Genomic DNA, 17,762 nt, shown 5'->3' on the forward strand with positions numbered 1-17,762 from the left:
GCGGTCTCTCGTGGAAAAGAATTCTGTTATGGAATTTGCATTCATCTTAATCATCAAACCCATAAGCAAGCCATATGTTTGAATCTACGCTGCCATGCACACACATACACACACATATACAATTCCAAAGGACTTACGTGATGTTAACGTGACGGCAAGCTGAGGAAAAAATACTTTTCTCTTATAATTAGTTTCATCCAAATAGGTTAAATAAAATAAAAATCAGTATTCATTAAGTACAGTATAATAACAAGATTGACATTATTCATGTCATCATGTGTGCATGGTTAAAGACTTACACCGGCGCTCGTACGTGCACAATAATTCGTGTGCCCTTTTCGTTTATTTTTAATATATGTAATGACGTGACTTAATTCTCTGATCAGCCAAGTTCATATGTATGAATAATCAGTATAGTTTTCGATCTCTGGGCATTATGCATTATGCAACCTAAGGTAAGAGCTATAAAATTTTACTATTTAAGGGCTGCGCTTGTCAAAGACTCAAAGCTTATAGCCAGGCGCAACGTAAAAATATTCCTTCACGTACGTAACTATCGCTAACAGCAGTAATCTCCTGGAAAGGCAAAGCATATTACGTGGACATTTCCAACCGTTTTTAAAAGTCAAAAATGCTTGATTACTTTTATTGTTTTTAAAAAAATATTCTTGTATTAATTTAATTGGAAGCAAACATTTTAGATATATAAGGCTAAGCATTAGCAGGCTCTTCTTTTTCTTTTTTTTTCAAGAATTAGAAGATATATTATATGTTGTTGTTGATCTCTTGTACATTATCTTTGCGTCTGCTTGGATCAAATTCTCCCCTTATTAATTTAATTTCTTAATTATTAACATAAAAGAATGAAATAAGAACTTAAACAGGTATTAATTCTGAGATCATTAAGGTGAGAATTGGTAAATATTAAGGGAAATACTAGAAAATTCGCAGGCGTTTTTTTTTTCTTGAGTAAAAAGTTTAGATGAGTTGGGTTCCGAGAGCTCATCAGGGCCAAGGCATTCCTTCAGGCTTAGAGAATGCTTACAGAGGTACTTATAGATTACCTACTAACAAAGTCCTCACATTTGCCACAGGATTCGAACTCATGACCTTGTGAGTTATGAACCGATTCCTTACCAATTGGATCAACTCTTGTTGGCATTTCGTAGACATATTTTAAAAACAAATGTATGTTAATTAAATATTAGTATAATGGAGAAGCGGCGAAGAACACAAACTCGTCCTCCACGCAACCCCTAATGGAATCAACACGGGATCTTATTACAAGTCAATACAAACCAAAAAAAAAAATTGCGCAATTGATTAGGTTTAAATGGGAAAACTAATTGTCTCTCCGTTTTGAATTATTCAAAGTCAAGTATGCTCGGTGAGGAGCTGGGCAATATATAATGCGGCTAGCTGTGATTCCTTTCCAGTATATTCGCCTTCATTAGAATCATTATTAACAAGAGTATACTTAGCTTTGAGCTCGCAAGCATACAGAAATTATGGCTTCACAGCAACCTCACTTTGTGTTGGTGCCACTATTTGCTCAAGGCCATATGATCCCCATGATAGACATGGCTAGGGTTTTGGCTGAGCGAGGCGTCATCGTCACTTTGCTCACAACACCTCGCAATGCCTCTCGGTTCGAGCACACAATTCAGAGAGCTTCAGAATCTGGTCTTCCCATTCGCCTTCTCAACATCCCATTCCCTTGCCAGCAAGTGGGTCTTCCCTTAGGCTGCGAGAATCTTGATGTTTTGCCTTCCAGGGGCCTTCTCAGAAAGTTCTATAATGCACTCGACATGATGCAACAACCCTTGGAGGACTACCTCCGAAGCCAAACCACTCCCCCACCTAGCTGTATTATATCCGATAAATGTCTCTCCTGGACATCCTTAATAGCCCAGAAGTTCCACATTCCTAGGCTTGTCTTCCATGGCATGTGTTGTTTCTCCTTGTTGTGTTCCTGCAATATCATGCTTCACAATGCTCATCTCTCTGTAAGTTCTGACCGTGAGCCTTTTCTTATTCCCGGACTGCTTCAGAACATCGAGATCACAAAAGCTCAGCTCCCTGGAGCTTTCGTTGCTCAGCCTGACTTGGATGATTTCCGAGACAAAATGCAAGAGGCTGAGATGTCCTCTTACGGTGTTGTCGTTAATAGCTTCGAAGAGCTGGAGAATGGATACGCCCAGGAGTACGAAAAGGCCATGAATAAGAAAGTTTGGTGCATAGGTCCGTTGTCCTTGTGCAATAAGGAGGGTTTGGACAAGTTTGAGAGGGGAAACAAACCTTCAGTTGAAGAGAAATATTGTTCGGAATGGCTCGACAAGAAGCTACCTAAGTCAGTCTTGTACGTGTGCCTAGGTAGCTTATGTCGGCTTCTTCCATCACAATTAATAGAACTTGGGTTGGCTTTAGAGTCATCCCAAAGGCCCTTTATCTGGGTTCTCAAAACTGCCGGAGAAGATTATTCAGAGATAGAGAAATGGTTAGTTGATGAGGGTTTTGAGGAAAGGATTAGAGGAAGAGGGCTTTTGATAAAAGGATGGGCTCCACAAATCCTCATACTGTCACACCCTGCAATCGGAGCATTCTTGACCCATTGTGGCTGGAATTCGACACTGGAAGGAGTGTGCTCTGGAGTACCATTGATGACGTGGCCTTTGTTTGCCGAGCAGTTCGTGAATGAGAAGTTGATTGTGGAAGTTCTCAAGGTCGGAGTTCGAGTAGGCGTTGAGGTTCCGGTGAGGTGGGGCGATGAAGGGAAAGCTGGGGTATTAGTGAAGAAAGATAGGATCAAAGAAGCCATAGACATGTGTATGGAAGGTGGTGAAGAAGGTGAAATTAGGAGGAACAGAGCCATAGAACTTGGGAAGATGGCTAGAAGGGCTGTTCAGGAACACGGTTCGTCTCACTCTAATACTTCGCACTTAATTCAAGATATCGTGCAACAATCTAACCCTACTGGTTAATTAATTAGACATGTGGAGGAAATAGATAACAATCACGAGGTCTCACCCCAATCCATATCCCTGTATTGTTCTTCTCGTGTCCGCTTTCTCCCCCGAAGAGTCGTTGTTGAGAGGGGAAACCCTCAAATGTTTGTTTATAAGTTTAGCTTGGAAATAAGCCCTAATTAGATAAATAATTCTTTCAATTCAACAATTCAATTTTTCAAACCTGCATATAATATTCAGCCGAAAAAATTATAGAAGTTAGCACACAATAAATGTGGGCGGGTCCGTATATCATGCATGTCAAGAAGTCTGAGGAGAATGAGTTATGTAGTCTTTATAATTAATGAATAATATAATTGCAACGTGTTATGGTTTCTATATTATTGATGATTGATTGCTCCGTAAGATTTCGTATTAAGAAGGACATTTGAAGAGGAATTATCTTCTCCACAGGCTACATATCCTTCTGTGTGTGTATGCATAGTTTACAGCCGCATGGACCGCCTATAAATAAATTAATTAATAGATTTTCACGTAATGCTGATGTAAGAATGTATATCCTCTATTTTTTTAATTCTTTAGGCTTATACCATACCTCTAAGTAAATCGATATTTTTAGCTTCGTTTAATATATATATATATATATATATATATATAAGCAGTCCTTTTTTTTTATTCGGACAATTTAATTAACCACGTCCAATAAGGGAGGGGGCCCAAAACACCCACCCATTCTTTGATCAGTTGAAATAAAGAAGTCGCAACCTCGAGGAGGGGTTTGTGGACTATCTTTTGAACTATTCTTAACTGTAATAAAGTGATATTGGTTTCAAAGAAAAGGTCATATGTAATTTCATTGTCATGTTACTCCTCCTGTTCTTAATATAAGATCCATTTAACTAATTTGATTAGATTAATAAAGTTAGGTAAGTTAGTTAATTATAAGAAATGTAACACATTTTTCCTAAAACACCATAATTATCTTTCTTGATACCCCATCTCCCTCTTCTGCTTGATTATGGTTGATGTAGTATCCATAGGGGTAATTTAGAAAAAATTGATAAATATGAGAAATGGGTCTTATATTTAGGACAAAAAACAACTCAATAATCATGTCCTATATTAAGGACCGGAGGAGTAGCTCCTTTTGGAGAGAAAATCGTAACTAAATACCCTATAAAAAAAATCTAAATTTAAAAAAGTTGAGAACTAAATCATTATTTATTTAATTAATCCTTAGATATATCACTGTCACTTATTAAACCACACATCAATATAATATAGCAAAAAGACTAAATAATCGTTATTTTAATGTTGTCTGCTTATTCCATGCAAAGTGTTTAATACTTTTATACGTGTCCATCAGAAACAAGTTTATTGATACCTTCATACATCAGTATTACGTGAATTATTACCACACATGGTCGTCGTTGGCATAGTTTTATATGTCTAAAACAAGTTTGTTATATATCAGTATATCACCGGTTAGCTATGATTTAGCGTGCACGCAACTTATGTTATTATCAATATCAATACTGTTATTAATAATATCGTTAATCAGTGCCGAATCCTAGTACTCCTCCGGTCCTAAATGTAAGACCCTTATACTAGTGTGTATAAAGGTCTTACATTTAGGACCGGAGGAGTATAAAACACTATTTTAGACATACTTGCCTCTTGGTCCCAATTAATAGGACATCGTGAGATGAAAGTAATTCAAATTATTGCCGCTTACCTCCTTCGTTTTGTATCATAACCAGATTCTAATTATGGTTTTTTATAAGCAAAAATAACCCAGTTTCAGGTGATTTTAAGACATGTTGATTTCAAATTCGCCCCTTGTCCTAAACTCTATGAGATGAGCAATACCAAGTTAATAACAAAACTAAGCATTAATAATAATTATATATTTTAATCTACATTAAAATATTTTTGAGACGTGATTGTTAAGATACATTGACTTTCTTAAATTATGTGAAATATGGTTCTTCTTTTTTTTTGTTGGTGACAGATTTATAGTTCAAATTTGTTCATGGTTAAAAAGGATATGGAGTACTGTTTATCAAGATATAAATGTTACTATATTTGTTCCTGTTTTATTTAATGTACGTGTGGTTTGACCTTGAGCCGGCATGGTGCCCCTCTACCCCAATATATATCGTGTTAAGCTGTGTGCGCGTGGTGCAATCTTGCCGTCGCAACTCAAGCACTTTGTTCGACACTAACAAAAGATCTCATTGGCAAGTTTTAAGTTTCAGTTAGTAATACTACCTTCCGTACATAATATAAAAATTTGTTTTATTTTTATTTTGATTTTAAATATAAGACTTCAATATATTTTGTCTTTTATATTTATTTTTTTCAGAATAATCTTTGTAATAATGATACTTATAGCCAATACACTTAATTAGCAAGAATATTTAAAAAAATATCTATTTATTATAAATAACTAGTTTAATTAAATTTTTTAATCTGTTCAAATTAATCAGTTAATTTTTATATTAAAGACCGGGGTATATACTATGTATATACTCTTTGGTAACTCTTGCTGGCCAGAAATAAGTTAAGAATGCTGCTGATGATGTGCGTGGCGTTCAAGCGCACACAAACATATAATTAAGCTTTGACTAAGCACTTGAGCACTTTAGAGTCGGAGAAATAAATGTGGGACAGAAGGTAGTGGCATCAAAAAGTGCAGGCATGATAATGATGTTTTGGGGGAAATAAGTGGCAACGTGGACAAAATCAACGGACTGTTGAATTGGAAGGAAACGTACAGTTTTAAATTAAAACCGACATCGTACGTGTATATGGAATTGCATTAATTGGATCGGAGTTATTATTCCATCATATGATTGATGTTTGGAATGCTAATTACTACTTTTAATTTTTAATATAATAACTAGTTTTATATTGAATTTAGTTAAAATATAAAATTTTAATGTATTTTGTTTTTTTATATCTATCTATTTTTTTTAATATAATCATTATGCTATTTAAGCATATTAAAGGTTTTATTAAATGATACTTGATTAGAAAGAATATTTTAAAAAATAACTACTTATTACAAATAACTAATGTAATTAATTTTTTAAATTAATTTAGTTAACTAATTTTTATATTAAAAATATTAATTTGTTTTGATATTCTTTTCAGGCTAACGTCTATTAATACGGGATGGCTTGAGTTTACAAATATTTGGCTGCTTAACACTCACACAAATATATATATATATATCACATCAAATGTCCAATCAGGACTCTGTTGGCGCAACATGCGAGTTTTCTAAACTTACATGCGCGGCTCTACTTATATTTTTTTTAAAAGCATTTATTATTGACTTTTCAGAAGATAAAAAATTGTATTTTCTTAGAAAAGTAATAAGTGATTCAGGCGAAAAAAGAAGAAGTAATAAGTGATTATTCTTTTAGAGATTTAACGATTATTTTGATTAGTGAAAATAATTCTTGTCATAAATGCTAATATCTCACCTCCTCGAATAATATCAAATTTTCTATATTCATTATGGTACGCTCTTTAATTACAGATAGTTGTATGTCTTTTATTTTATTTTATGTGAATTTATAATTAAATGTCATTAAATATTAATATTTTAAAAAATGACATATGATTATGTATGATTGAAGAGTTTGACATAATAAAATAATGGATATAAGAGTATTGTCATTATTTTATTATCCATGTCATTTTATTATTCTCTTTTAATCTGTTAAAAAATCACGTAATTGATCCATAGAAAAACACAATTTTATTTCCAAAAAATAAAAAAAATCAATATCTAAATTGTTTGGTTGATTTTATTTTCTTTTAAGAAGTCACAATTATTGTTTTAAAGAAATGCATGTCACACTCGTTTTCTCTGCATGACACCCGACTTTTTTTGTTTTGAACTGACACCCGATATTTTAACTTCTGAGAAACTTCAGCAGAATTGTACTTTCTAACTTAATATTATACTACATCTGATCTTTAATATAAAACGTAGTTAATTAATTTTAAAAAACTTAAAAAATTAAAAAAATTATTTAATTATAATATATGTTACTTGATTTTTTTTTACATATACTTATATATTTTATTAGATTATATATCAGTTTACAAACCAAACAAATTTGTTTTTTAAAAAAATAATAAATATAATATCTAAAAATAATTTTTTAAAATTTTTAAAATTTTAAAAATAGTTAGTTAATTTTTAATATTAAAAACCGGAGATAATAGTTTTCCTTTTCAAATTTATAAATAGTTTAATACTGTGTGATCAAACTTTAACAAAGAGGATTATTACCAATAAAGGTTGGTTCTAATAGAAGGGGTTAATCCCTTTACAATATAGCGAATTAAAATTTGAACACTTGTTAGGAGAAATATTCTTGAATATAATTGCCTTTAATTAAAAAAAATCAATATGGAAATAACAGGATTTTTTTTTTTGGGGTTACAAAAGGATTTTTAAATGCTCTCACAAGTGGCCTATGGACGATGGGCCATTAATTACTCTTCCGTTGAGCCCGTCCTGATCCTGCCCAACATGACCCAAACCATCGCCAGTCTCCTAGGATGGAGACACAATAAACACCTTTATTACTTTGCCTAAAAAATAAGCACCTTCATTGTGAATAATGCGACCTTATTTGAATTTAATACTACTTCCAGTCCTTAACACAAAAACTAATTAATTAATTTGAGTAGATTAAAAAAATTAATTAAGTTAGTTATTTGTAATAAATAAGTATTGTCTTTCTCAAAGTATCTTTGTTAATCAAGTGTATTGATTAAAACTACTATTATCACGAGAACTGTCTTTAAAAAAATGAATAAATACAATAAACAAATTTTTTGGAATCTTATATTCCCTCCATTCAAAATATAAGCTAAACTTTCTTAAAGGGTTTTTTTTTATAAGATAACATTCACTTTTATTCAAGCATTTAATGAGGTTTTTCTAATTTTAAACTCATATATTCTGTCTCCTCTTTAATTCAATATATGCCTTACATATTTATTGTTTTAAATTGATTTTAATTAGTTTTTTATAAACGTAATAGATAAAGTTTAGCTTATATTTTGAATTGGAAGAGATATTTATGACTAAAATAAAATTCAAATAAGTGTTTGTATTAAGAACAGGAGGTAGTATAATATATCATAGATGATTGGTTAAGGCTTTTAGTTTTCTGAATAATTAATCATAATGTTTTTAAAATTTATAAATGAATATTTTCAAAGTATAGCTTACTGGCAATAAGAAAGTAAAAAGTTTTAAGTTTTCTATTTTATTTTGAGAGCTTGGGCAAGTAGCTTTTCAATTATAATTTATGCAATATAAGATAAATATGTAAAAGAAATTTCATCTTGACTTATATAAAAAGTAGTTATAAATACTTATATAAGTGATTCTAAATCATCACTTAAAAAGCTTTGCATGGCGTGTGTGGAGTTTATGACGCCACAGAATCTTGTGATCTAAACGACAAACTAATGATATCAAGATAAAAGAATTAAGAATTTATCAGAATAACATATCGTTCTGTTTTTATCTACAAGTCACTTGCATCCTAAGCTTACAAATCAAAAAATACATTAAATTGATAATTTTTCACCTTTTATCCTTATTAAATAAAGAATATTAAAAAAAAATATGTCAAAAGAGGTAAAATTTAAAAACGTCGTTAATTACCCTCCGAACAAATTTTTTTCCTACAAACAATTTATAAATAGGAACTGGCAGTACTTCTTTATTTTTTCCAATATAAAAGCCGCGGAAGTTTATTCTTAAGGAGTCCCTGTGAACTTTGAATTTGATAGGTAAAACAGATGAGCAGCAACGCAAGTGAGCAGGCGTTTGCGTTACGTCACAGAAAAGCAAAGATGAAGTAACTAAAAGGCCACTTGGGCTCAATTTTCTTGTTTCGCAAACGTGCCTAACACACTTGCTACGGTCACTGTTTCCAGCATAGCCCAATTAGCGTTGGCATCCTTTGAAGCTACGTCTAGAGGAAGTTAGTGAAGTTGGATAGAATATAGAATTTAATGATAAGATAAAAAAAGGGAGTTTAATTTGCTAAAAAAAGTTAGCAAAGCAACTAGGCAACTAGCTTCATCAAACTTCTAACGTAACAGAAAAAACAAAATATTGAAGCCTTCATTACAAGAAAAGACATCTGATCATTTGCACTATATTTTCAAGGCTTAAATTCTTCAAAAATATGAAGGGTTGTTTATAAGTTGCGAATTTTAATTTTATTCTTGTTAACTTTTTAAAATGAAAAAATAATTGATAAAATGTTGCTTTAGATGAAAAGCTGGCCTCTGATCTACGGCCTCTAGGTACTCGCCCGTTTTGACGATTTCCTTTCGTTCTCTGATATTTTTTGGGTACAATTGAAAAAGAAACTTGTTAGCAATGTAATATTTGTACGGATACATCCCCCCTATTATCTCCAATATCTTACATTATCTTTGTTTATCCCACAATTATCTCCTATTGTCACTCTTTGGGCTTACTTTTTAGATTTCAAATTAAATTCGGTAATTAATATTAAACATATAATTAACCTGCTCTATTCCCGGAGCTTATGCTCCTTATGAGATCAATCAAAATTAGAATGGGAAAATGACATTATAACTGATTAAACAATTGACCATGGACACTTGGATGGGACCGGGTTCCAGAATGCCTTCAAAGAAAGTTATATACATGACCAGGATGAAGACAAGGAAACAAAACAGAAGAACTAAGAGTTTTCCTCTTTCACGTTCAAGACTTGACAGGGCGGAACCATTTTTTGAAGCATGGATGTCCCTTGGAATGTCAAAATCTGACTGTAGTTCCTTCTACAGTCGCTAATCTGCAGCAAAAGGGACATCTTAAATATCAGCCATAATAAAACCTGGTTGCATCACATTGCTATGAATTGTAGTAGTAGTGACAAAAATGTTAGCCACCAAGTTGGAAGGCGTAGATGGAAACGATGTGATATATACCTGCTCTGGTTTCATCTTGTGGAACCCAAATTTATCTGTCCATATGGATTCTGCTTCCTCAGCAGCTGGTAGCACAAGCTTCTTTACGGTCAACAATGCCAGCAGTCTCTGAATGCAGGTGAAGAGTAATTGGAAATAGCCCTGTCAGGGTGAACCCACGCATTAAAAGTTAATGCACTTCTTACACAGTAACAATAAATCAAAATTCCGGAATGCATAAAGGCCAAGGGGGTGTTTGGCAACAAGTAAAAGGTCTTTTAAAAAGCAATTTTTCACAAAATGGGTCAAACTCCTCTATATATTTACTTCGTATAACATAAAAGCATTTTTAAAATCATAATTTGGATTCCATCCAAACACCTCCCAAATCTTGAGCATGAGGAGGCGATTTGAACCACTTACAAAGCACACACGCTTTAAAAAATTCTAGTCAATACTACATTGAATGTGAACATTTGATATGTCCACGTGTTTGACACATTGGACATAAAACTCTAGGCAACAGTTTATATTACCCGTCAACTTTTTTTTTTCTTTGGGTTAAACAAGTAATCATTTCATTTTTTTTTTTTGGCTAATAACATCTCAAATTACGCCGTGTTTGCCTAGTCCATAGAAGCGCAGTGTCTGTCCATGCTTTCCTCGGATTTAACCAAGTTAAATAACAACAAATACACTGGGGGGGGGGGGTTCCAGCACAGAGCACAGGATCCCGCACCACTACATTCTCGTACCTTTCCATGATTACCATTGCTTGTTGCAACTAAAGGAAGTTCAGCCACATCTTTACCAAAAATTCGAAGCATGCCAGCTGATACAACAGTTGAACTGCAATATCAAGAAGACAAACTCTGAACAGCACTGTAAGTGATAAAATTTAAAAACGGAAGACACAACAACTTCTCTTACTTGACCGATAATATTGCACAATACATTCCTCCATACTCTTGACTCCGCACATTCCTTCTGAAAGTGAGACATAAGTTAATCAAGGCAACGGGAAAAAATTGATTATAAAATGAAAAGCAAACAGATGGTAAACAAATAGGGCCAAAAAAACTTAAGTAAAACGTGTTTTCTTACCCATAAACCATGGCTGGGATAAGGTCACGTCCACTAGTTGAATCAACTATAGGATCAAAGCATTCCTGAAGCATGCAAATTGTCAGATACAAAGAGGTTCCTGAAGGAAAAATAAAAAAGTACTAAAAGAGAACTAGGCTTGCAACCCGCATGTGCCCAAGCAACTGAATCTGGGCTCCGAATAAAAACCATTACAATTGACGTAAGCTTTTGTCACGGCCATCAGGAATATAGGCAACAAGGAGTTGATCATTAGATCATAAGACAAATGTGTTCACGTGGATTATACAAAAGGTGAAATATTAGTTCAGCAGTTTACTGTAAATAAGTTCCTCCAAAATTTCTTCAATATTGTTAAATCACAAATCAACCAAGCTGCAATCAGACCGGATCAAGGAAAATCAAATCCAAAAAAGACACTTTATCAAGACAGCTATGAAAATAAGGCTTGACCTGGGTGAGAACGCATAACAGATCTACCAGTCATTCAAGAAACAAATAATTGTTTTGTTACCTCCGCAAGGGATGAAAACAAAAAGACAGAGATTGGAAAAAAGGCCAGAAGAACAAGCACAACTTACATGAAAGATTGAAACAGCCTCTAATAGCAATGGCCTGGTTTCAGGAGAAGCAATTTTGCCATTAAGAAGCCTCCATCTTACATCAATGTCATTAAAAGGCTGCAAACCTTTTTCCTCTTGCTTTGTCTTTATAACATTCACGAGAGAGTCAGGAAGTTTCTCAGCCCCCCTAACCAAGAACTTCTGCAAAGTAGAATGTATTCTGTTGCAATCAGTGCAACAAAACCAATTTCCTTCTGGCAATTCCTGTTAATAGTTCCAGTCATATCATAACAAGTTCAGCGGAAAAGAGAGATCAGCGTCTAAACCAATACATCAACAAGAAAAGATGGCAATAAACCACGTACCTTCAAATATGCCATCTTATGATCCCTCAAACAGCCTACATGATATTCCTTTTCACACTGGACCCAGAAAAGAGGGAGATAAGAAACACGTCTTTTTTTCCCCCCCTTGGTTAGATCATAGGGGCCAAAGTCCATATTCAGTTAATTTAATAGAAACAGATGTGATCTGTATAATTGCATCCAATGAAGAACCAAAAAACCATTCATCATGCTGCTTTACACCGACATGGAACAAGTTTGGGTGCACCGCTCTAGACCGCCCAAATCAAAATTAGATGGTCCAGATATTATATAATTTTATTTTTATATTTTTAATAACAAATAATTTTAATTGGTGTAAATCTAAAAATAAAGATAATCTCCTAATTATCATTTTGAGGGAAAAAAAAAATTCATTCAAAAAATTATCAATTGAAAACCTTAAAATCTAGACTATTGAAATTGGATTTGGACGGTTTAAATCTCACCACAAAGATAAACACTGTGGTGCTCATCCCCGAACCCACTGAAAGTCTAAAACTCAATATATTTCTTGGAGATATTTGATGCCTTGAATGTGGCTTTTAAGAAGAGAAGGGTGGGAAGGAGAGTAGCGTGCATACCTGGTCGCATAGTATGATAGTGCGAGGACCAAATCCTGACTTGCTGAAGTCATAACCCCTACAAGCAAAATTTTTCTCTTTACAATATATAGCTACGGTGGAAATTCGCAAGATGGATAAATAATTCAAATATAACAGTAAACATGGTAGTAATTGCTCAGTACAAGCATCAGTACGAAGATACATAAGCTGATAGCCAGATGAACTTAGAATCTAAAGGTTGAATTATTACCCGCATAAAGCACAGCCGCTCAGCTCAGCTTCAATGTCTTTGACAATGCGAATGCATCTCTTGGTTATCTGTTCAATAGGATCAACCCCATCAACCCTCCCAGCAGCCACAGCATTGGCATTGTGCGCTACAAATCTTTCCCTCTGGAACATGTTTTGGCAAAACTTACAGTACCAGTCACCGCGTGGAATGCTTGATAGAGATGCGCATTCTGTGCATTTCAATGGAACAAAATGGTATACTTAGATGATGACCATCTCATCGTATGAAACATAAGAAAATGTCTGCTTCAAAGTAGTTTCTAAATCAGCAAATGGTGGGCAAAATTATAGGTTGAGAAAAACAGTAATAATACAGTCATAGATTCTAACTATCTGAAGGCATGCCCGAGGTTAGGTATAAACTTGCATTTTTCTTCCTCCTCCTCCATCATATCTCTTACTGAAAGAGTAGGATCAAAACTCGAAATGCACATGAAACGGATCAGATTGAGAAACGAGGTCTTTTGCAATATACATAATCAATAATCATGAGTCTCACAGTCAATTTTGTTTTACTCTAAGCATCTTGTATATCAGCATCATTATAGAAACTCTCACATTAACAACCAAGGTGATATGATAATAGAAGTTCTTAGTGAAACACTAGAGGTCAACTAATAAGAAAACTTACTGATAACACACAAAGTAAGTAGCGAATAGAAAACATGTCCATTATTTTTCTTGTTTTTTAAACCCAATATATATCTGACCTTTATGAAATGCCCTTGGGCATCCATCACAAAGCAACAGATTTCCACCATCCCAGCAAATAATGCAAAGATCATCATTGTCCTTTGCAGAGTACTTGCGGCCTTTGGAAAGAGAAATTGCTAATTCATGGAGAGACACCCCATTTGAAGTGTAGATGTATGCATAACTGCCCAAAAACATAGCACTTTCATGAAAACCCACAGACACAAGGGACAATCAATGGAAAAAGCAGCCAAATATCCAACCAACCACCTTCCCAAGGGAAAAAAATAAAAAAAAGTAAACAGAAAAGAGCTCACGGTTTCCTGCGAGAAGCCCAGCCTGCATGGACCTCAAATTGTGATGGGCTGACCTGCACAGAAAATTCAAAGATAAAACTCATTTGTACAACGTACTGATTTTTAAGGAGCACCAGCAGATTTGCAAGAAAAATATTAAAAACAAATACCTCTGTGTTGCAGCACCGACAAAATATTCCAAAGCCCTTTTTGTAACCCTCAAGCAATTTCTATCAATAAGAATTTATCAATCAACACAGTGACAGACAGAATTACATAAACTTTTACATGAATTAGACAGAGAATCAACCTGTCCACGTCCATAATAAGCTACTTCTGTTCCATCAGGCAATCCACCTTCTTCAAAAACTAATTTATGTAACCGCTGATCCCTTGAGAAGAAAACATTGGATTAAAAGTGATTATCGTTGCTAAAACAAAAGGAGGAACAACCAGATAAATATGCGAATATCAAAGGGGAAGAGGTGAACTAACTTTTTAGTGATCTTCCATTGAGTCTTATCTTGTGAAGATAAACACTTTGAGTCTGACGAAATTAGTGGGGTCTCCAGTTTTACTGAAATTTTTGTTGACCTAGAAATAAAAAATTAAAAAAGAGAAAAGTTTCTCTGTCAACAATTCACCAAGAAGCACATTATCAAAGTTGCCAACAGACAAAAGCTAGATACGAACTTCTTCTTCAACCTCTGTGGAGACTTCTTTCGTGACAGGACAGACAAAGAAGCAGTCTCAGAAGACTTTGAGCTGCTAACCCGATTTGTTGTTCTGAATAACACAGTCAGCAGCATAAGGGTTAGAACAATCAATAAATAAAAACTGCAACAAGTTAGCAACCACATAACAATTAACAAAAATTTCACTCAATGAAACTCACAACCAAGAAAAAGGCTATTGGCAAGCACAGATTTGTATAACATATGCAGATATAAAAACCAACCTTGTTCTTTTCTTCCAATGTTTGTTAATTTGTGACGAGTTACACAGCTCAGTATCAGTCAACGGTTTGGAGGCTGGAACTGCTCTTGGAGACCTGACAAGTTATGAAAAAATGACGAAAGCAGTAACAGCTACATTCAAATTAGGGCCATTTCATGCTTAAAATGATGAGACACTCACTGGAAGCCAGACGCAACAGCTACAAGTGCGTGCATGTGTGTCAGCGAGAGTGTTGTGAAGAGAAAACTTTCCTCCATACCATGATATCATTTCACTTCTCTTTTTCACAGTTATTTACTTTAAGAATAAGATATCTTTTGTTACATACTGAACGCAAACATAATTTGTTACATCATTAAGAAATTTTATGACATTCCTTATGATAAAATTTTATTACGAGATTTCTGTCAATAAAAACATATTACTGGATTTTTGGATGCTGCCCAGATGAAAGCAAATGACCTAATTTAACCCAAAGGAAAGAAGAAATTACTACCTGACTCTTATGCCAACCGTGTCACTAAAACTGTCTCCAGATTTCTTTGATTCCACACAAGTTTTACAGATAGCCCCTACTTTCTCCACTCGTGAAGAGGGAAAACATCCTGTGGAAAATAATTATGATAAAAATAACAATTAAATATAAAAAAAGTACGCCTTTGCATGTAAGATATACTCTTTCAATTTAATTTTGGCTTCTGATGACCTTGGCGCACATAACAACCACACCAACCAAAACTAATGACCCCAAATGACAAAAGTGAAGCTCACCTTTGCACCTTTTACATGTATAATATTTCTCTTGAGGTAGAGAACAAACAAAATTTTGAATGGTCGTCTCCAATGTATGCAGCGGAGTTCCTCTGCATGCTCTCAATAATTCAAGCAGGCTCTTTCCGTTTTCAAAGCAAATGTACTGTGCTGCTCGCCTATATGATTTGCAAGCATGAATCTCGAATTGGGAAGGCGGAATAACCTTCAAAGGCAAAAGATACAAGGGAAAAATAAACGAACGGACAGTATCAAGTAAAGAACGCTGAGTATACAAGACGATACCATAAGTTCATAACTCACCTTGCGCCCATTGCACAGACAACAAGAGCACAAGATCCCTCCATCGGCAATAACACCACGCAGGCCAGAAGCCTACATGATAACGTGCCAAATTGCCAAAATTAAACCCGACGGAGGTGAAAGCTACATTTCAAAGATACTACTTTACTTTTGAGAGACCGGCCCAAGCCTTTTTATAGAAGGCTATCGACTCGTAAGTCGTTATGCTTCTCCTTGAAAGCCAGTCAATTACTCAGTCGTTACGTATTATATTTGTAAATTACTATTATCGACATATTAATTAATTATTAATTATTAATTAAGCTACGTAAAATAAAATCTGTTACAACCCGGAATTAACCGTGCTTCATTTTCAGCGCATGGATGTGTGTAGCTAGAATTCAGCTTGGGCACGCCACACAATCCATCACCTCAAAATGTAATGAGCGAAGGTAAAAACTAACCTTGCCGCCCATATAAACTACTGAAACCCCATCCAGTAAACCAGTATCAAAGAGTTCCTTGACAGTCATAGGCTTCTTGCTGAGCACGATCTTCTTGGACATTTTTAGTTCCAGCTTACTTCGCGGCGTTGATGCACTTAAAGCAGCAGTCTCTTTCTCATCTGGTCTATTATTTGCTGTCTGCGCAGCTTCTGGAGCGGTAGCCGTCTCATCACTGCATTCAACCTTTGGCTTCAATGCTGATCGCGTAAACCGCTTCACTGTTATATTTACATTTTTCTGTACCTCACTGTTGTTAAAAAGCTCAGCAGGAGCCTTATTGGAGCCACCTTCCCCAGCAAGAAACTGCGCGGGCTCGTTCTTCCATTCAGTACACCTAATACCCTTTTCCAAATGGCAAACAACCTCAGATTCGAAATTTTTTTCTACATTATTTACCCCTACATCATCTCCGCCACCGACAGCTGGAAGGTCTGCATTTGAGTCCCGATCTTCAGAGGTCTTGAGTCTCTTAAGTGACCCGTTCTCAGAAGACCCATTGCACAAATGCCGAGACTTCTTCATTCGAGTATAAACAATATAACCATTTGCAACAGAACTCTTAACTATACCCCCGGGATTCTCAGAAACTTCAACAGAAAACATCAACTGAGACTCTAAACCAGCGTCAATTTCAGAAGGATGAGTAGGAACGACTTCATCACATTGATTCAGAGAGTGAATATCGAGAGCAATCTCCGATTCCAATTCTTGCTTCATGCCCCCTTTGAACTCAGTCAGGAATCAGAAACTATAACTACAAAAAGACAAGAAAATATAGCGATACCCTAGAGAATCAAGCAACAAATTAGCACACATATACTAGGAGGCCCTTGAAGCTGAAAATTGGTGCGGATCACTATCAGAGGAGAGAGAAAGTTCCTAATAGTTAATGTAGGGTTTGGGCAACTGCTCGCTATGCTGTAAAAACCTTTGCCTTGCAAATTGATTTGATCCGAAGAGAAATGGAGTGAGGAAGGCAACGAGTCGTGTCCACGAGTCCACTCGCCGGTATTGAAGAAGGCGGAACAGAGAGAGAACCAGACCGGATGGGGTGGCAACTTCGGAATTGGGAAAGGGACAAGTGGCAGATCTGTAAATTAATTTAGGAAATTGAAACACACGAGAAGTTACAGAATTACCCCCCATTTGGTCTCAATACCTTTTGGATCGTCATTAACAATCCCCGGGATTCGTTAGGCCCATCTTGTTGGTCCGCGTTAGTTTGTTTTCCTCGATGTTGGGCTCGCCTCTTAAACAAATATCATTTCCGGTCGTTTATAAATTTTGTATAAAAGGATTTCAAGTATAAAGGATTTCAAATATACTCATCGGATCTTTAATATAAAATATTAAATTAATATATATTAATTTATTATTTTTTTCTAAACTACTACCTC

The 17,762-nt window shown here is 34.9% G+C and overlaps 2 protein-coding genes across 5 annotated transcripts; one reads left to right on the plus strand and one right to left on the minus strand.

Annotated features, from left to right (window-relative positions):
- Positions 1 to 1,508: 1,508 nt before the first annotated feature.
- LOC114733831 (UDP-glycosyltransferase 73D1-like) lies at positions 1,509 to 2,981 on the plus strand. Its single transcript, XM_028921332.1, has one exon. The coding sequence runs from the start codon at positions 1,509 to 1,511 to the stop codon at positions 2,979 to 2,981; it is 1,473 nt and encodes a 490-aa protein (XP_028777165.1).
- A 6,606-nt stretch (positions 2,982 to 9,587) lies between these two features.
- LOC114733823 (increased DNA methylation 1) lies at positions 9,588 to 17,399 on the minus strand. 4 transcript variants are annotated; one of them, XM_028921325.1, is made up of 21 exons: positions 17,180 to 17,399; positions 16,324 to 16,985; positions 15,881 to 15,952; positions 15,578 to 15,782; positions 15,303 to 15,411; positions 14,808 to 14,900; positions 14,543 to 14,635; positions 14,345 to 14,443; positions 14,160 to 14,241; positions 14,020 to 14,079; positions 13,871 to 13,923; positions 13,571 to 13,737; positions 12,820 to 13,030; positions 12,588 to 12,645; positions 11,986 to 12,042; positions 11,639 to 11,884; positions 11,058 to 11,122; positions 10,884 to 10,940; positions 10,709 to 10,802; positions 9,975 to 10,115; positions 9,588 to 9,838 (listed from the first exon to the last, which is right to left on the minus strand). In XM_028921325.1, exons 2-21 carry the CDS (start codon positions 16,966 to 16,968, stop codon positions 9,725 to 9,727), a joined length of 2,721 nt encoding a protein of 906 aa, XP_028777158.1. In that variant the 5' UTR covers positions 16,969 to 16,985; positions 17,180 to 17,399; the 3' UTR covers positions 9,588 to 9,724. The 4 variants fall into 4 exon arrangements, with proteins under 4 accessions (XP_028777158.1, XP_028777157.1, XP_028777155.1 ...); XM_028921324.1 differs by having other exon boundaries at positions 14,555 to 14,635; positions 16,324 to 17,399; XM_028921322.1 differs by having other exon boundaries at positions 14,546 to 14,635; positions 16,324 to 17,399.
- Positions 17,400 to 17,762: the final 363 nt, after the last annotated feature.

The sequence above is a fragment of the Neltuma alba genome, unplaced genomic scaffold (genome assembly GCF_004799145.2).
Source record: "Neltuma alba isolate B1F8T4 unplaced genomic scaffold, ASM479914v2 tig00013032_pilon, whole genome shotgun sequence".
Lineage (NCBI taxonomy): Eukaryota > Viridiplantae > Streptophyta > Magnoliopsida > Fabales > Fabaceae > Neltuma > Neltuma alba.

Excerpts from the sequence above, each read along its gene's own strand:
- LOC114733831 (XM_028921332.1), top strand. The coding sequence starts at position 1,509 with ATGGCTTCACAGCAACCTCACTTTGTGTTGGTGCCACTATTTGCTCAA.
- LOC114733823 (XM_028921321.1), bottom strand. The coding sequence starts at position 17,082 with ATGAAGCAAGAATTGGAATCGGAGATTGCTCTCGATATTCACTCTCTG. Across the intron at positions 14,901-15,302 it reads ACGGTTGGCATAAGAGTCAG|GTCTCCAAGAGCAGTTCCAG; the intron begins GTAGTAATTTCT and ends ATAACTTGTCAG. Across the intron at positions 14,444-14,542 it reads CCACAGAGGTTGAAGAAGAA|GTCAACAAAAATTTCAGTAA; the intron begins GTTCGTATCTAG and ends TTTTATTTCTAG.